General features: G+C 46.9%; 1 protein-coding gene across 1 annotated transcript in view; it reads right to left on the bottom strand.

The window, feature by feature from the left end:
* Positions 1-1,557: 1,557 nt before the first annotated feature.
* Positions 1,558-20,352, bottom strand: part of MAVS (mitochondrial antiviral signaling protein) — a 23,243-nt gene continuing 4,448 nt past the window's right edge. Inside the window, exons 2-7 of the mRNA XM_081332193.1 lie at positions 15,522-15,663; positions 14,326-14,500; positions 12,049-12,239; positions 9,963-10,479; positions 8,996-9,318; positions 1,558-6,871 (exon numbers count right to left, since the gene is read on the bottom strand). Coding sequence (XP_081188319.1) covers positions 6,212-6,871; positions 8,996-9,318; positions 9,963-10,479; positions 12,049-12,239; positions 14,326-14,500; positions 15,522-15,650 — 1,995 coding nt within the window. The 5' untranslated portion in view covers positions 15,651-15,663 and the 3' untranslated portion in view covers positions 1,558-6,211. The remainder of the gene's footprint in view (positions 6,872-8,995; positions 9,319-9,962; positions 10,480-12,048; positions 12,240-14,325; positions 14,501-15,521; positions 15,664-20,352) is intronic.

The raw sequence follows: 20,352 nt of genomic DNA, 5'->3' as shown, positions 1-20,352 counted from the left end.
ACTAAAAATCTGGCAGCGTGTAGCTAGTCCTCAACGTACAGCCATAATTGAGGCCTAAAACTGTATAGCTCAGTGAGAAACGTGTTAAGTGAATTTTGCCCCATTTTATTCCTTTTTTTGGCCATGGTTGTTAAGTGAATCGCTGTAGTTGTTGAGTCACATGGTTGTTAAGTGAATCTGGCTTCCCCAGTTGACTTTTGTCAGGTCACAATGGGATCTCATGACCCTGGAACACTGCAACCGTCATAAATGTCAGTTGTCAAGCATTCGAATGTAAATCACATGACCACGGGGATGTTGCAATGGTCATAAGTGTGAAAAATGGTCACCAAGTCATTTTTTTCCAGTGCTGTTGCAACTTCAAACAGTCACTAAGTGAACTACTGTAATTCGAGGACTACCTGTATTTCTCCGACTTGGGTTTCCAACTTTTCTGACAATTCTGACATTCAAGGGTTAGCTGCCAGAATAACTAGCTTGACTCCACAGTAAAGTGACTCTTATTACTTCACAGAACTTCCTCTTTTGAGTGTTTTAATTTTCAAATCCTTATTTGGGGGGAATTTGCCCAAACCCATTTCCTGCCTATGCATCTTGGCCACCTCTCCCTGAACGAAAACATGCAAACTTCTTTTTGCAGGCCAACGAAAATCAAAATATGTCAGAAGGGAAGTCCTGGTTTACAAAACTACAGAAATGCTTTCAGTATCTTACTTAAAAACAAACAAAAAAAACCAACAAGGAAGTTGCAAGGATTGAAGACACAGTGCAGCTCAAATCACCGCAACATGCTACGACTTACAGCAACTCGCTTAGGGACTGTTGAAAGTTACAACAACAGTGAAATAAGTGTGACTTATGACCCATTTTTCACACGATCGGTGCAGCATCTCCGTGCTCACGTGATCAAAATTCAGAGGCTTGGCAACTGGCATGTACTTATGACGGTTGCAGTGTCCTGGAGTCGCGTGATCACTTTTTGCGACCTTCTGACAAGCCAAGTCAATGGGGAAGCCAGCTTCATTTGACCACCGCGTTACTAAATTAACAGCTGCAGTGGTGCACCTAACATTGTTGTTAGCCGCCCTGAGTCCTTCGGGAGATAGGGCGGGATATAAATCCCATCAATAAATAAATAAATAAATAAGAAAGGTCGTAAAATGGGTCAAAATCCACTTAACGAACGTTCGCTCGCCCCTGAACTATAGCAAAACAAAGTCTGGTGTTTCTCTGAAAAATTGCTACTCAAATATTTCCAAATTTTAAATTTTAGAACGTGTTTTATTGCCTGGGCTACTTGGTTTAATTTATTTTAATTTTTGTATATTATGTGCTGTATATTGTGTTTTAATTGCCCTGTACACCGCCCCGAGTCCTTCGGGAGAGGGGCGGTATATAAATCCAATAAAATAAAATTAAATATAAATCTGAAGCATTGGAGTCTTGCTCCCCACCCACCCAAAATTTATCTACACAACAGCTTGTTGTCACAAGCAAAAATTAATCTGGAAATTAAACTGGGAGGAATGAAGGAACGACACATTTTTTTTCCAACCAATAACTTTTAATCAGCATGTGAAAGTTTGGTGATCAGGTATACAGGAAAGAATGGGAGGGAACTCTAGCAGGATTTTTCTTTTCAAGGGATCTATAATTTTGCCAGGAACTCTATAATTCTAGAGCTCAGCGTAGTGTTAAGCAAATAAAAATGAAGATTTTGAGCGTATTTTTCTACGCAACGCTCCTTATTTATCTGGGGATGTTTCTGGGTCTTTGAAAATTATTTTCTTCATTCGTTCTTTCTGCTGGCTAATGGCCACACGCAAGCTGATTCGATTCGGGAGTCTCCGTGGTTTAATTTTCCCCAACCGAAAGAAATAATGTCAAGGAACTTGGACCTTGGTTTGACAAACTATCAGAAGTAGATAGAAAACATTACTTTTATTTAATAGGGACCATAATCAGTATGAGTCAACACATGTATGCGAGTCAGGTGGACACACCCTGATTAATTCCTGGGCAGATGGAGTATAGAGAGATACACACAACACACCGAATCAGTTTTTCTTAAACCTGGCAACTTTAAGACACGTGGCACTCAGTTCCCAGAATCCCCTAGCCAGCATGCTTCTTGTTTCCAAGGAAAACTTGCTCATTAAGCAGGCAAGAAACTCAGCCTTTATGTCCCCCCCCCCGATTCTTAGTAGGATGGAAAGAGGGCCCTTGTGGGTGCCAGGCAGTCCTCGACTTATAACCGTTTAACCAAGGGACGCCGCAGCAGACTCATCCCAGCCCTTCATTACAGTTGTAAATTGAGGATTCCCTGCCATTTAATGGCTGGGAACAAATGACTTTCCAAAGATTGCACGCCTTAATCTCCTCTGCAGGGAAAAAAAATCCACAAAAAACAAACCAACCCAGAACGAAGAAATTCCGTTTCCACTGAGATCAATGGATAAAATTCCCGAAGACGGCAATCCGAGTTACAGGCTTTTCCTGTAAGCACTGGTCGACAACAATGGTGGGATTCAAATAGGGGGACAACCGATTCTCTGCGCGTATGCTGCTTCCGGAAGTCCTATGCTGGGCCCGAGCAGGAAAAAAAAAAAAAGCTACCAGTTTATTTATTTATTTTATTTTAATTCCATTTATATCCCGCCCTTCTCCGAAGACTCAGGGCGGCTTACAAGCTTAGCAGTAGCCTTCATTCTATGTATATGCCTGCTTATTAGGGCTTTCGCCCCCCCAAGCGGCATTATTACAAAGTCAGCTTAATTGCCCCCAACATTCTGGGTCCTCATTTTACCTACCTGGGAAGGATGGAAGGCTGAGTCAACCTTGAGCCTGGTGGGACTCGAACCTGCACTAATTGCAGGCAGCTGGTGTTACTTAAGGAGGCATTAGCCAACTGCTCCACCAAGGCTCTTGGCCGAATGGGTACGAACCGGCTGAATCCCACCACTGGTCTACAAAGAGAAAGCCTCGGAGATGAAAGCTTAATTTTACCAGAATTGGGTCACTAATAAAAGGAAAATTTAAGTCCTGAGTATTAACTGGCTCCAGTTTCCAAGATACAGCTTCAGCTCAAAATTGCGTCAAAATAATTCATAATTACGAGAGAGGGAGATGGGATTATGCTCCATAGCTTTTCTGCAAAAAGTGATACAGCAATGAGAATGGTGTCACACCAGTCATTATAAATTTTTCTTTTTATTGGTATCAATAACGTAACTTTCCACGGATTGGTTTTTGACATCATTTATTCGTTGACAGCATTCTGCAACTGGAGCCCAGCAGTTCTGCCTTATTCTTAGGCAATTCCATATTCCTGACCAGGTTGTTTAGTTCAGGGGTCCCCAACCTTTTTGGGTTGGCGGTCCAGTGGGAAAGGGGGGGGGCAGGCACCTTTATGCGCGCATGCGCACCCACGCAAATGCGGCTGCATGCGTGCAAACGGGGGCGTTAGCATGCACGCCCTGCAAATGGGGTTGCTAGCGCCGGTGCACGGCTCGGCTAGCGCCAGCACACAAGTCAACTAACACCGGCACATGACTCAGCTAGCACCGGCACGCAGCTTGCAGCCCGACTAGCATCGCCGAGACTCAGCTAGCGGTGGCAAAAGCCATGCACCTCAGCTAGAGCCGGCACACTGCTCACAGCTTGTCTAGTGCAAGGCTCGGGGCTCAGCTACTGCTGGCGCAAGGGGGTGTGTGAGCATGCATGCACGCTTGGGCAGGCACACTCTGCAAATGGGGTTGCTAGCACCTGTGCGCAGCATGCAGCTTGCCAGCGCCAGCATGCAGCTCAGTCTGGTTAGCGCCGGCGAGGCTATTGCCTCGGCTAGCGCAGCGCACAGCTCGGCTAGCGTCAGTGAAAGGCTTGTGGCTCGGCTAGCACGGGCACGCAGCTCAGAGCTCAGCTTGTGCAATACTCGAGGCTCAGCTACCGCTGGCGCAAGGGGGCCACTCACGCAGCTCAGTGGCCAAGAGGCCACGGCCCGGTAGTGGGCCGCGGCCAATAGGTTGGGGACCTCTCGTTTAGCTGACTCTGTGAAATTAGATGTAGTTCAGCAGGAGCCTACAATGGGCTAAAGTTTGGATCCACTGACATCAACGGTCCCGGATCGGCTCCATCCTGCTCGTCGTCTTTACCATCATTTGAGTCTAGGGAACAGGATCCTGGTGGATCTGGAATTGGCAAGTCCTCACCATAAGGGGAACAGGACGCAGCGGATATTCCACAGTCCACTTCCTTCTTTCCTGAGATCCCTTTTGCAAATGGGGGAAGCATGCAAAAAAACCGTAGTCACTACTATGATTTGCGGTGTGTGTGTGTGTGTGTGTGTTCCCCTGCACACCATTGGGACTGCGAAAGGCAAAGAGCTTTTTCTTCTCGTTCAGCCCCGACGATAATTCGCACACGTAATGCGACAATAATGAGGGGCTCAACTCTTTGCATCCAAAATATAGGTGGTGTGCCTTTTTTTTTTTTCAACCACTGCCGTCATACTGCACTTTTGGGATGCAAATGTAACTTTGCCGGAAGTGCGGCAGAAGGTTGTCTGCATTGTTTACACAGTTTTGTGGCATCGTGGCTTTTGAGGGAAAATATCACCCAACTGTTCCCAGGAAACGTTAGGCAACGGCACTTTCGCAAGCCACCAGATGTAACCGTATGGTGCTTAGATCTGACCAGGACAAATGTACCTTGCAATAAAAGAATAAGTTACAGCTAGGTAACCATCTTAAGTCTCAAAAGTGAAGATAAATTTATACATTTCCCTGTAGTATCATTTTGACTGTTCTACCGTACTTTGTTGAGATGTTAAGAGGCATCCTGACCAGCAGACACATCCCTCCCTTGTGGGCAAATAGATTCACCCGTCTATAAATCTTTACCGTGAAACATCTTGAAAACTTTAGCCAACCAGCACTTTGTCGCCTGTTTTCTAACTCGTCTCATCAAAATAACGTAAGGATTAACACATTTTATCTCCGAGGTCAATCCATCCCCCAAATTCGTAGACCGGTGAAATTGAAGGACGAACTTCCTTTTTGATTTTGAACGCCTGGTTTTCTCCTTCTTTCCAAGAAATGGACAAAGGAAAGAACAAGGGTTCACAAAGACGTCGTTGGGAGACCACTGCTTTCCCCTAAATTCCATGAAGCCGATGTTAATTGTGGAAAACTTCCAGACCTGGAGAACGGGTCGCTGGTTTCTAACGATTCAGCAACGACGTCTTGCATATTCATATTTAGTCTCCCAACTAAAGATGCCACTTACTTCTTCTTTTCTAAGCCACGATCCAAAAGATCTACCCGTTGGAACCATGTCAGCCGGTGTATTCTTTGCGATGTGACTTTTTTAAAAAAATATTTAAAAATAAAAATGAAAAAACCCACCGACATTCCGCCATTTCCTTTGCTAGCTTTGTGGAAGTGAGCTGTCCAGATTTTGCTTTTCTGGTGATTTTTCAGAATTAAGTCTGAGCCGCTTGGCTATTTGGGGGAAGTAGGCCGCTGAACTGACCGATCTGAAATATCCTGGGTCAAAAAACATCACTGGTGACCCCCGAAGCAGATTAGAGGAAATTAAGCAAGGCTTGTGTCAATGCTGCCAACGCCGGATGTTTTTGCACCGACGATAGATGGAAATGTAGCCATCTTTTTCCCTTTCGCTTTAAGAGTTAGATGATGTTGGGAGGTGGGGAAATGTGAATGAGAGTCCAGCTAGTCATAACAACACTAAACGTAGCGTGAGAATCAAGGTTACTGAGCCCAGAGCTGATAAAGAATTGGAGGGCTGGAGAGGAAGCCTGCGCTTCAAGCTAATTGGGGAATGTGATTTATGACTTGTTAATTGGTGGAGGGAATTATGCTTTGATACTAGGTGCCAAAGGGAGGGGAATTCGGCTTTTGGCTTCAATTATGTAAGTGCCGCTGTTCTGCTATTCGAACAAAAGATCCTCTAAGGTAAACAAATGCCTCGAAGTTCTTTTGAAGAGTTTCATCTGTCGGAACCATGACAGCTTGTTTTTGAGGATACAGTTCGGCACTGCTAGGAGCGTCACGCACCAGTGGCAGAAAGCAATCTAAAGTAAGCACGTCCCTACTGCTTCCCTTCTGTTGAGTTATCGAGCATTGGTAGGAAGAGGTGGTGGCTGGACATGAATTTCAGCCGGTCCACAATTGCTCGGCGACTCCAGTGTCTTTTATTTCTTCTTATACAGCGCAAAAGCCGCAGCTGCCAAAGCTGCCAGAACAAACCCGGCAAAAAGCAGCCGAGAATTGTCTAAACAATCCTCAGGTTCAACCTCGGCTTTCTCGTCTGGGAGAGAAGGGCCAGCCTGGCCCTTGGCTTCGTTCTTTGGCTGACCACCGGATGCTGAATCTGGGGGGCCCCTGGGAGATGGCCGCGAGGAGGCCACATCCAAAGGAACCCCCATCAGATCCACACTTCGATTCTCTTCCACTCGCACGTGGTGGCTCCTGAGGGACGTGTCTTCTTCACCAGGGTCCACCTCGGCTGGAAGGGAAGCATCAAATGGCCCGCTCGCCTGGCTTCTTCCCCAAAGGGTACTGGTGGCCGAACTGCCGGCTGAGCTGCTGTTACTCAGCAAAATGGGGTCGCTGTCGCTCGCGCTCCCCAAAATGGAGTCGCTGTTCTTGCTCATGCGTATTCTTTCTGAGGAACCAGAATACAAGTTGCTGGGCTCTCCAGTGTCATCTAAGCGGAGTTTGCTGGACTCCAAAGTATGTTCTGAAGACAGAACGCCTGGCTTGGAAGGCATATCGTCCTCACTCCGGTTGCTGTGAAAGATGTGACTGTCTCTCTGACGATCCCGGACAGCTGACGGCCGATTCTCTATCCCCTACAGGGAACAGAAAAAAGAGGTAAAGCAAAGGTCCCTGTTCATTGTGTAAGGCAGGGCTGGGCAACCTTAAACACTCAAAAGGGACACTTGGACCCGTTTCCCACAGGGAAAAAAAAACAGACACTGGGAGCCGCAAGACTCACTTGATGGAAGAGTTTAATTAAAAAGAAATAGAGGCTGCTGTGCATGAGCTCTCTCTCTCTCCGATCTTCTGCTCACCTGTCAAGCTGGCTTCACGCTGTTCTGGACAAGCCAACACACATTCTTATTGGGCTGGCTCTCCTGCCGTGCTTTCTCCTGCTTCCTGCGGAGACGCAGCAAAGGCAGGAGCCCCGACCAATAAGCTTGTCAGCTTCTTGGAGAACAGCGTGAGTTACAGAGACAGAGAGAGAAAGAGAGAGAGAAAGAGAGAGAGAGAGAGAGAGAGAAGGGAAGCACAAGTGCCCCTCTCTGTCTCTGCAAATGGCTGGTAGCCGCAGAAGGCTGAAAGAGCCGCATGCGGCTCCAGAGCCGCGGGTTGCTGACCCGTGGTCTAAGTGGAGATTTTATTTTTATTTTTCCCCCAGTCGTCCAACTCACGGTGGTCCCCAAGGTGCTTTTTCAAAAGGCGACTGGACTTTCTTTTGTTTTTCCTTGAAGACGTTTCGCTTCCCGCCCAAGAAGCTTCTTCGGTTCTGACTGAACAGAGAAGGATGGAAGGCTGGTGGCAAGGAATATCAATCCTTGAACCCTCCGCCGTTCAGTCTGGACCGAAGAAGCTTCTTGGGCGGAAAGCAAAAAGTTTTCCGGGAAAAACAAAAGAAAGTCCACTCGCCTCTTGAAAAAGCACCTTACAGGATCCTTGCAACAAGATAAGGGAGTTCTTCGCCAACGCCCAAGCTCCCAGAGGAAAAAGGGGGAGAGAAATCTAATAAATAAATAAGGCTATCTGAGGAAAGATCCACAATGTGCTAGAAGCGCCTGAGGCAATGTTAACCAGCACAGTAAGTGGGCCGTAAATATTAACCAGTTTGGTTTAGTGGTTAAAGTGCCGCTTTAGAAAGCAGGACATGGTGAATTGTAGTCCCGCCTTAAGCATGAAAGCCGGGTGGGTGACTTTGGGCCAATCATCAGATGATGGAGAGTTCTAGTCCCACCTTAAAGGCATGAAATCCAGCTGGGTGACTCTATGCCAGGGGTAGGCAACCTTGGCTGTTTTATGACTTGTGGCTTCAACTCCCAGAATTCCTGAGCCAGCATGGGGGAACGATGGCCCCTTCGTGACTCGCGGACTTCAACTCCCAGAATTCCTGAGCCACTATGGCTCAGCATGGAAACCTCTCCCTTTCTCCTCAGCGTGGCTGGCTCAGGAATTCTGGGAGCTGAAGTCCACAAGTCATAAAAGAGCCAAGGTTTCCTACCCCTGGCCTAGGCCCCTTTATGACTTGTGGACTTCAACTCCCAGAATTCCTGAGCCAGCCATGCTGAGGGGAAAGGGAGAAGTTTCCAAGCTGAGCCATACTGGCTCAGGAATTCTGGGAACTGAAGTCCACAAGTCATAAGAGAGCCAAGGTTGCCTACCCCAGCTCTATGCCAATTACCAGAAGATGGAGAGTTCTAGTCCCACCTTAGGCATGAAAGCCAGCTGGGTGACTTTGGACCAATCTCTAAGGGATGGTGATTCTTAGTCCCGCCTAAAGATCTAAAAGCTGGCTGGGCTAACCACCAGGAGACAGCGAGTTTTAGGATCTCGTTTTGCAACCGGCGTTAAGTGGATCACTGCAACCATTAAGCCGGTTCGACTTTTGCCATTGACTCGGCTGACTGGAAGCTGGCTGAAAAGATTGCCCAGGATGATCATGTAACTCCAGGATGCTGCAACTGTCGCCAATACTTGCTGGTTGCCAAGCGTCCCAATTTTGACATGACCATGGAGATGTTACATAGGTACAAATGCCAAGACCAGCCGGAAGTCCCCTTTTTCAGAGCTGTTGTAACTCTCAACCGTCGCTAAAGAAACGGTTGTAAGTTGAGAACTACTTGTAGCTTCCTACATCCTTCTCTGGATGCGGATGTCCCCTTGCTGTTCTCCTGGGGCACCATTAGTGCCCAACATCCCCCGTTTCTTCCTCTCCAACCTACCGCCTCAGGCCGCCCTGCCACGGCGCTTGTGATGGTGGTTTGAGCCCCAAATCCTTTCTCTTCCACGGGAAGTTTAATGTCCTCTCTCTCGCCTCCAGCTGAAAGCCCCATGCCAGGCTTCAGTGGCTTTCTTTCGACGGAAGAGGAACCGTCCAAATCGGAAGGCGGAAGACGAATCGGACTTTCGGACACAGGGCTGGGGACCGGACGGCGAGGCTTGGCTCCCGTTTGGGTAAAGGACGGCTGGGCGCCGTTTGCTGGAGAGCTGCGAGACGAAGGATCCACGAAGAGTCGCGTCTGGTCTTCTGCTGACCTAGAGGAAGCTGCAGAGAAACAATAGGGCAACACGATTTATTTAACACACCAGTTGCACACTACACACTATGCATTTTCTGAGCATTCAAGAGCCACGCCCTCCCCCTTTGGGAGCGCATCATGAAACACCAAATACGAAGCACAGCACTACATTGAGCGCAAATAACCAGAAGGGGGTCCCCCCGACCTACAACCCTTCCTTTAGCGGCCGTTCGAAGTTACAACGGCAGTCACAAAAATGACTTAGGAGCATTTTTCACACTTACGACCGTTGTAGCATCCCCACAGATCAAAAACGGGATGCTTGGCAACCGGCATGTATGTACGACGGTTGTAGCATCCCGGGGTCCCAGCTGGCTTCTGACCATCAAAGTCAATGGGGGGGGGAAGCCGGGTTTCGCTTAACGACCGCCCGATTTGCAACAACAACCACGGAATAAACAGTAGTAAAACTGGGCCCGGCTTACTTATAAGTACGGCCCGGCTTAGAGACTGAAATTCTAGTCTCAATTATGGCCGTACGTTGAGGACAGCCTGCAAAAACTTGCAAGCATGTAGGGGAGTTGAAGTCCACAAGTCATAAAAGAGCCAAGTTTGAAGACCCCTGGTCTATGTGAACATCCCCTTTGGGGGTTCGCGCCCAGTTTTTCACCTGGCAGATTTTTCTCCTCTTTGTCCAGGCGACTGTCCACAACCAGCGGCTTTTCCTGCTTCGCATCTCCTCGGAGAGCGTGGACCTTGCGTTCCGCCCCCACCTTGCGTTCCGCCCCCAAATCCTCTCTCTGAACAGGCAAAGGGAACAAGACGCTATCGCTCGAATAATAATCCTCTTCTGGCTGATTACCAGACGTGCCAGTGGGCAACGGTGAAACTCTCCCGCTATCATGTGGGTGGGGCACATTCCCAAAACGCCCGTTTTTCACCGTCACCGGGCGGTGTTGGCGCCCGTCCCACTTCTGCTGCACGGGACCCCCCGCAGCTGAGGTTGGCGTGGTCGGGGGGAGAAGCGGCCTCTCTTCCACGAAACCTGGGATCGGAAGAGCCTCATTTTTACTATACGGATTTAGAGACTCGGTGGCTCTGTCCCTTCCGGCGGCCGCTCCAATGTTAGATGCCGAATGGCCGTCGTCGGAAGTAGAGGAAAAACCCGGCTCTCCTTTGTCTGTGCTCTGCAAAGGAGGAGGGAATGAGTGCTAATTTTATGTTAATTTTATAGATTGCCTCTGTGTGTGTATGTGTGTGTGTGTGTGTAATTTATATTATATAAAAATATTTATAAAGGTAAAGGTAAAGGTTTCCCCGCACATGCGTGGCTAGTCGTTTCCAACTCTAGGGGCCGGTGCTCATCTCCGTTTCAAAGCTGAAGAGCTGGCGCTTGTCCGAGGACGTCTCCGTGGTCATGTGGCCGGCATGACTAGACACCAGAGGCGCACGGAACGCTGTTACCTTCCCACCAGAGTGGTTCCTATTTTTCTACTTGCATTTTTATGTGCTTTCAAACTGCTAGGTTGGCAGAAGCTGGGACGCGTAACAGGCACTCACTCTGCTACACGGCACTCGGGATTCGACCCGCCAAACTGCCGACCTTCTGATCGACAAGCTCAGCGTCCTAACCCACCGAGCCACCGTGTCCCCCTAAAAATATTTATACTGATATTTATTTATATACATTTATATATATTATCTGGCACAGTGACCTAATGATGAAGACATTCGTCTCCCACTCAGAAAGTTGACAGTTCGATCCCAGGCAGCGACAGATGTTTCACAATCAGGGAGCAAAGAGAAAATATCTACTGTGAACTCCCATTGAGGAGTCAGGAAGGGCATCCAGCTAGTAAACGCTCAGCTCCATCTAGCTGTCCCAGCTCTGCCCCAAATTAAGGGATTACAGGGAGTTTTCATACATTGATTATACTGTCTGCTACCCATCTCTAAGGAAGAGTGGCAGTTAGGAGAAAGGAAATATAAATAAAGGAGGCAAAGCCATAAGCCTGGGACGATCGGATTTCTGCCTCCCACCCTACCATGACCGAGGCACAGAATTGGCAACGAGAAACAGACAGTCTGGTCCAGTGGTAAAGGCACCAGGCTACAAAGTGGGAGACAGTTGAGTTCTAGTCCCGTCTTAGGCAACAAAGCTGGTTGGGGTGACTTTGGGCCAATCACCAGGAGATGGTGAGTTCTAGTCTCGCCTTAGCCATGAAAACTGGCTAGATTACTTTGAGCTGCATTTCTTTCTTTTTTTTCCTCTCTCTTTTATTTCAACCCACCTCACAGGGTTATTGTTGTAGGAAAAACAGGAGGAGGAATGTTGTGTTGGATATGTTTGTTGCCTTGAGTTATTGGTAAAAATAATGAAGGCAGGAAATATATATACATATGTGTATGTGTGTGTGTGTGTGTGTGTGTGTATATGTGCGCACACACACACACACACACACACACACACGTTTGCTGCCTCGAGTTATTGGTTAAAAATGAAGGCAGAAAATATATATACATATGTTTGTGTGTGTGTGTGTATGTGTATGTATATGTGTGTGTATATATATGTGTGTGTACACACACACACGTTTGCTGCCTTGAGTTATTAGTAAAAATAATGAAGGCAGAATACACACACACAGAGACACAGAAAATGAAGAAAAAAATTAAAATTAAAATATATTAAATATAAAATAAAATAATGAAATGAAATGAAACAAAAATAAAAATAAAATAAAATGTACACATACCTCAGGATGTACCGCTAACTTGCTCTTTTCGGCTGGATGGCTGTTTTCTTGAACGGGAGTCTGGTAATCCCCCGTATCCTGGGGGGGCGGATTGGCAGGTGAAGCGGCCAATTGTGAGGGAAAGAAAGGACGGGCTTGGGCAACAAACCCGCACGGAGGTGCTGAAGCTGCTGGAGGGGTCCTTTGCGAGGCTGGGGGAGGACGTCATTGCACGCAGGCGGACATTAAATGTGGGGGAGAGAGAGGGAAAGGATAGAGTGTCAGCCCTACTAGGCAAACCAGACAGGAAATTGCCACCAGATAACCTAATTCCACTTTACAGGCAGTCCTCGACTTATAACCATTCCGTTTAGCGACCATTCAAACTTACAACAGTTAAAACTATGGGGAAAAATGGCTTAGGATGGTTTTTTCCACACTTACAACCGTTGCAGCATCCTCATGGTCACGTGATCAGAATTCGGCTGCTTAGCAATTGGCTCGTATTTACGAGGGTCGCAGCGTCCCCGGGGGGTCATGTGATTCCCCTTTTGCGACCTACTGACGAGCAAAGTCAATGGGGGGGGGGGGGGAGGAGCCGGATTCGCTGAACGACTGTGTGTCTAACTTAACATCTGCAGTGATTTGTTTAACGACGGTGGGAAGAAAGGCCATAAAAAGGGGGCAAAGCTCCCTTCACCACTGTCTCACTTAGCCAAGAGAAATGTTGGGCTCAATTGTGGTCGTAAGCTGAGGACCACATGTACCGTAAAATTATCCAGCTCAGGGCTATGCTCCCTGTCAGAGCGTGCACAGTCTTATTGCGCTGAGATAACCCAAGAGTAAACACAGTAAACAGTGGTTTGTATTAAATGGTGGTTTATCTTACACTATCTACAATATCATAAACCAGGAACAATATACATACACGTGCTTTTTTTTTTAACGGGTTTTTTACTATTTTATTGTCATTGTATTTTAATTGGGCATTGGTTTAATCTCTTTTTAATTTTTGTACTGTTATTTATTTATATATGCCCTGTTAACCGCCCTGAGTCCTTCGGGAGAAGGGCGGTATAGAAATTGAATAAACCTAAGAGAGAGTACACAACTATGGATCCTTCCCTTTTATATACAAAACTCTTAAAGAGACACAAACTCTGCTTGCTCTTAAAGAGACACAGACCCTGCTGAGTCATTCCCATCATTACGTCTTACATTATGTCAGCTGGTTAGCTTTTAAATCATAACCTTGACACTCCCTTATCTGACCGTAGCCTAGGTAGGCATCCCTTGGTTCTGTCTCCCAAAGTCTTTCCCACATACAAGCATTCCCTGACTTACGACCATTCATTGAGCCCACAGCTAACCAAACTTGGCAACATTTGAGACTTGTCGACTTCAACTCCCAGAATCCCTCAGTGTGGCCAGCTGAAGAATTCTGGAAGTTGAAGTCCGCAAGTCTTCAAAGTTGCCAAGTTTGGAGAGTCCCTGATTTATCCATTGTTCACAGTTAACAACGGCCCTGAAAAAGGGGGCATGATTGGTTCGCGGCGTTTAGAGCGTGTCCCCACGGTCATGGGGTCAAAATTCAGGAGCCTGGCAACCTGCATTGCAGCATCCCGGGGTCACGTGATCCCCTTTTGCGACCTTCAATGGGGGAAGGCAGATTCACTTCACAACTCATTGATCCTCGAAGGACAGAATGTCTCTTAAGGACAGAATCAGCCTAAAACTAAGGAGAAATTTCCCGACAGTGAGAACAATTAACCAGCGGAACTGCCTGCCTCCAGAAGTTGTGGGTGCTCCGACACTGGAGGTTTTTAAGAAGACATCGAACAACCCCCTGTCTGAAATGGTATAGGGTCTCCTGCCTGAGCAGGGGGCTGGACTAGAGGATCTCCAAGTTTCTTTCCAACTCTTGTTATTCTTAACAACTGTGGCAAAAAAAGATTGTAAAATGGGGTTCAACTCACTTAACAACTGCCTCACTTAGCAACGGAAATTCCGCTCCCAATTGTGGTCGTAAGTCGAGGACTACCTGTATTGCAGGGCTGGCTACCGGAGAAGACAAATACTTTAGGCAGGGATGAACAAATCCACACTGCACCCAGGCCCTTGATTCTTTATTTGAGACCTCCAAAGTCCTTCCAGACCTTCTTTTTGATGGTGGGGTGGCCTTGGGTGGGTGGGTGGTGATCCCAAGGATTGCAAAACCTCACAAAGCCCAACTTTTTTGCCCCCCCCAAGGAGCCCAAACCACCTGATTTGCAACAGAAGGGGAAAAAAACAGCTTACGGAGGAGGTTGGCGTGATACACGCTTTCCAGCTTGTCAGCCAGGTCGCCCATGTTTTGCTCGCGGAGAGCCTCCACAAACAGAGGCACCCAGCCTTCCCGGCAGCACAAGCGTTGCAAGAATTCAAACGTGCTCGCGTTGTTTCCCTCGATGGAGCAGGACGCTCGGATCTTTTGCTATGAAAGAGAAAGAATAAAAAGTAAAATCGGTGTAGGTTCCCCCTGTCCAGTCCTACCGTCTCCGCTTCTTCACCGAGGGAGCCAGCATTTGTCCGAAGATACTTCCATGGGTCATGTCGCCGGCACGACGGTACGCCGAGACTCGCAGAAGGCCATTACCTTCCCACCAAAGCGGAAGGACTTCCGGTTTGCGGAGGTGGCCGCCATGGCCGTCTGGAAGGTGAGCTCCGTCTTCCGCGTCCAGTTTCGCTTCGCTGGGGGACCCTGGAAAGGGTTGAAAGTCGCCCTGTAGGGGCGACTAGCAAGGAGGAGATCCCTGTTGGATCATGGGAAGGCGGTATCCCTTCCGCTTGATCCAGGGCAGCCCTCCAAACCGGGGGACAAAAGACCAGCCAAGTTTGTTCAATTACGTGTACTGTATTCTATGAAAGGTTATAGCCAAATAACCAGAAAAAGGAAGCACAACTTGCTTAGGTTGATCTCGGGTAGCTTTCCTTCATCTGATTGTAGCCAATGAGCACGAGCGTTTAGAGAGCCAATCAGGTGTCATCTTGTTTTGGCAATGAGCCAATCGGATCACAGTAGGATCCAGTTATTGATGTCCTGTATTGAAGCTGAGAGGAGGACATTTGTCAGTGTGTTATGTGATCACTTATCGTCGGTTGGTTTTTTTTGTGTGTTCTTTCACTTAGTGAGCTTGTAAAACGTAATAAAATTAAAGCAACGGTGCAAAGACTTGACTGGTTGCCCAGAAAGCGATATAAAATAGCATTATTAAGTGAACAAGGCTACAGTTATAAAGAAATTAGAAGAAAAACTGGTGGAAAATTAACCAAAGGCGGCATTTCTAATGTACACTTTTCCCAAAAGGTTTCCACAATTTTGGCCACTATCGTACATAAGCTATCGATGTGAAAACCTCAAAAAATCTTGACCAGCGACACAAATTTTTTGCACAAGAGATCCGTGTGTGTGTGTGTGTGTGTGTGTGCACGTGTGAAAGTAATCGTGTAATTACCCTGTCTGTGTCTGTCAAACACCGCAAATGGATCATTTGGCTCACTTGGACGCGATGGAACATGGTTAGATTGCGGTCAACATATCTCTTCACCGCCTCCTCAGCAAATTCGCTTCCCCGGCCAGACATCTTGAGTTAGTAACTAGGAAAAAGAACAGTAATAGCTTAATCTAAGATGACAAGGCAGTTTTCAACTTACAACCGTTCATTTAGGTTTTTAGGTTTAGGTTTTATTGTATTTGTATACCGCCCTTCTCCCGAAGGACTCAGGGCGGTGAACAGGGCATACATAAAAATACAAGATACAAAAATTAAAAAAGAATTAAATAATAGCCCAGTTAAAACAGTCGGTAACAATATACAATATAAAAATCCCCATTAAAAATCCTATTAAGACCCCAACATATCCCCATCAGGCCAGGCCAGCTTGTACAAATAGATGGGTCTTCAGACCGCGTCGGAAGGAGCGAAGGTCCGATGCCATCCGGAGCTCAACCGGCAGCTGATTCCATAAAGCCGGAGCGCCCACAGAGAAGGCCCTCCCCCTGGGGGTCACCAGCCGACATTCTCTGACCGGAGGCACCCTGAGGAGGCCCGCTCTGTGGGAACGCACAGGGCGGAGGGAAGTTGACGCCGGCAGCAGGTGGTCCCCGAGGTACTCCGGACCCATGCCATGTAGGGCCTTAAAAACCATTACCAAAACCTTGAATCTCACCCGGAAGACAACTGGTAACCAATGCAGCTCGCGGAGCAAAGGTGTAACATGGGAGTACCGGGAAACTCCCAAGACAACTCTCGCGGCTGCATTCTGTACCAGCTGGAGCCTCCGAGTGGTCTTCAAGGGAAGCCCCATGTAGAGAGCATTGCAGTAGTCCAGACGAGAGGTCACGAGCGCATGAGTGACCGTACACAGGGCATCCCGATCTAGATAGGGCCGCAACTGGCGCACCAGGCGAACCTGGGCGAAAGCCCCCCTAGTCACAGCTACTATATGATCTTCCAGGGTGAGCCGTGAATCTAGGAGGACTCCCAAGTTGCAAGCCCTATCTACGGGGGGTAAAAGCTTAGTGTTAAGATTCAAAGTTACAAGAGGACTGGAAAAAGGGACTGCTGACTATTTTTTACACTTATGACCGTTGCAGCATCCCTGTGGACATATAATCAAAATTTCAGATGCTTGGCAACTGACTCATATTTGTGACGGTCGCAGTGTTCCGGGCGATCTTCAGATAGGCAAAGTTAATGGGGAAACCAGATTCCACTGAAATAATGCATCCTGATTAGAAGGCGTTTGTCCCCAAGCAGAATAATATTAAGCACGGTTTTCAATGTTACTGACATTTTTTTTTTAAAAAAAATTAAATAGCGGCTAGGATTTTTCAGGATGCAGGGGGAAAAAGCCTTTGACAAGCTGGAATGGCTTTTAATGCTTGCACTTTTTAAGAAAGTGGGTTTGTGATTCACATTTTCTTGCAAGGATTCCTCCTTTATTTTTAGTGGTATTAGAACCTGGAATTAAATTAGCAAAGCAGGAACATTAATTGAAATAATTTCCTGATGACACTGTGCTCACAATTGTTCAACCTAAAATCCAGAACTGATAGCATGTTTTTCCAATTAACAAACTATTCCAAAAATCAGATTTATCTCCAAGAAAGCAAAAACGATTACCCATCGAACTGAAAAAAAATAAAATAAAATGTGACTTGTTTAGATCTATTTTTTTCTTTCAAAGTTGGCGGCTTTAAGGCAAGTGGACTCACCTCCCAAAATTCCCTAGCCAGCTGTTCAAGGAATTCTGGGAGTCCACGCATCTTAAAAGTTATCTGGTTTCAGAAACACTTGTTTAAGATGGAAAACCTAAATGTCTCTTGGCTAGGAAGAATTCCATTATTAAAAATAAGCATCCGACCAAGAATTTTCTTTTTCAAATGATTCTAGTGCAGACAGACAAATATTAGATGAGCGGCACAAACAAGTATTAAAATACGTAAGGTAAAAGGTAAAGGTTCCCCCGCACATGCGTGCTAATCGTTTCCGACTCTAGGGGCCGGTGCTCATCTCCGTTTCAAAGCCGAAGAGCCAGCGCTTGTCCGAGGATGTCTCCGTGGTCATGTGGCCGGCATGACTAGACGCCAAAGGCGCACGGAACGCTGTTACCTTCCCACCGTAGTGGTCCCTATTTTTCTACTTGCATTTTGACGTGCTTTCGAACTGCTAGGTTGGCAGAAGCTGGGACGAGTAACAGGCGCTCACTCTGCTACGCGGCACTCGGGATTCGACCCGCCAAACTGCCAACCTTCTGATCGACAAGCTCAGCGTCCTAACCCACTGAGCCACCGCATCCCTTTTAAAATACGTACAGACCCGTAAAGAAATATAATAAAAGCTTAGCAGAAAGTGGGTGTAAAAATGGATATTTAAAGGTTGAAGTCCTCGACCTACGACAACAATGGCGCCCAATATTTCTGTTGCTAAGCGAGATAGTTACGTTTTGCCCCATTTTATCACCTTTCTTTCCACTGCAGTTCTTAAACTACTAAAAAAGTTGTTAAGTGAATCTAACTCCCTCCACTGACTTTGCTTCTCAGAAGGTCGCAAAAATGTGTGTGGGGGGAGGGTCACACAACCCAGGGACACTGCAACGGTCATAAATACGAACCAGTTGCCATGGGGATGCTGCCAGGGTCATTAAGCGTGAAAACTGATCGTTAAGTCAACTTTTTTCAACCCTGTTCTAATTTTGACCGGTCTCTGAACGAATGGCCGTTAAGTCGGAGACTATCTGCATTTATTTTATTTTATTTTGTTTATTTTAATTCCATTTATATCCCACCCTTCTCCGAAGACTCAGGGCGGCTTACAAGCTTAGCAGTAAGCTTATATTTGAAATATAAAATGCTTTTTAATGCTTGGGGTCTCTCTGTGGTGATAAGTCTTTGTAGCATTGTCTTTCCATTAAATAATGTTATTATCTTCCCTGTTCAAAGAAAAAAAAAGTGAAAACTGCTTTCAGAAACCGATAAGGACTTGGCACTTCCTAGGAAAGCCGTTTGAAGGTCATTCAAGTGCCGCTTACAAGGGCCTTCAGTTGCAAGCTGTTTACACCCTTGTGTTGCCAACGTACCAATAGCAGCTGGCTGGTGCATCCGACAAAGATGCCATTTCTCAACGCTAACTGTCCCTTTCTTGGTAACGCCTCAGTCGACTCCCAGTTCTTGAGATTATCTGAGCTGCCCATAAACCTGCTGGCACAGGGGTCTCCAACCTTGGCAACTGTTAAGACTTGTGGACTTCAACTCCCAGAATTCCTCAGCCACCCGTGCTGTTGAAGCATGGGAACTGAAGTCCACGAGTCTTAAAAGTTGCCGAGGTTGGAGACTCCGGTGGCTGCAGGCTTCCCGTCGTTGACCTCTACGTAGGTAAAGGTTTCCAAATAAAACACTAAAGATTAACTTCCAGAAGATTTGAGAGAGAGAGAGAACAAGGTGGACTAGCGGCTCCACATTTCAAATTTGTTAGCGCTTAATATGGGACTCCCTTAATGGCTCAGTCACTTCAACCAGAGGAGCAGGACGTCTAAACGATAGGCAGAAAGAACTTTGGGCTGATGCAAAGAGGAAAAAAAAGTTTATTAAGAAGTCCTAAAAGAGAGTTTGACTTAGTGGTTAAGGCTGCAGGCTGGAAAATGGGAGACAGCGAGTTCTAGTTCTGCCTTAGGAAGAAAAGGTGGCTGGGTGACTTTGGGCCGATCACCAGGATACTATGAATTCTAGTCCCACCTTAGGCATGAAAGCCCGCTGGCTGACTTTGGGCCTATCACCAGGAGATGGTGAGTTCTAGTCCCACCTTAGGCATGAAAGCCCGCTGGCTGACTTTGGGCCTATCACCAGGAGATGGTGAGTTCTAGTCCCACCTTAGGCATGAAAGCCCGCTGGCTGACTTTGGGCCTATCACCAGGAGATGGTGAGTTCTAGTCCCACCTTAGGCATGAAAGCCCGCTGGCTGACTTTGGGCCTATCACCAGGAGACGGTGAGTTCTAGTCCCACCTTAGGCATGAAAGCCCGCTGGCTGACTTTGGGCCTATCACCAGGAGACGGTGAGTTCTAGTCCCACCTTAGCCATGATAGCCGGCTTGAGGACTTTGGGCCTATCACTAGGAGATGGTAAGTTCTAGTCCCACCTCAGACATCAAAGCCTACTGGGTGATTTGGGGGCCAATCCACCAGGAGACGATGAGTTCTAGTCCTGCCTTAGTTACGAAAACTAGCTGAACAACTAGGTCAGGGGTCTTCAAACTTAGTCCTTTTACGACTTGTGGACTTCAACTCCCAGAATTCCTCAGCCAGGCATGCTGGCTGAGGAATTCTGGGAGTTGAAGTCCACAAGTCATCAAAGGGCCAAGTTGGAAGACCCCTGAACTAGGTCAATCCTTCTCGCTTTAGAGTGGGGAAAATCAGAGGAAGAGGTGATATTCTGCTGCCTTGAGTTTTTAATAAAAACAATTAAGAAAGGCGGGATGTAAACTAAATAAATAAATGGATGTTACACTGAATGTCTGGGACAATCACACAGAAAGATTAAGTGCAGAGTTTTCTCCCCTTACCCGGTTATTAAATGTCTATTTTCATGACGTGGAAAATAATCACAAATGCTCTCAGTGGAAAGTTAATAAGCTCGTTCAGAAGATTTATTTGTAACAAGACAAAGATAAGAGACTCTCTTTGGCTGCATTTCCAAATCTCATAACACACAAATTCCAACGTCTTATTTCTGAAAAGTTGGGGAAATACAATTTAGAACAGGGGTCTTCAAACTTGGCATGCGTGC

The sequence above is a fragment of the Vipera berus genome (genome assembly GCF_964194415.1).
Source record: "Vipera berus genome assembly, chromosome: 7".
Classification (NCBI taxonomy): domain Eukaryota; kingdom Metazoa; phylum Chordata; class Lepidosauria; order Squamata; family Viperidae; genus Vipera; species Vipera berus.
This window is presented reverse-complemented; position numbering and strand designations above follow the sequence as displayed.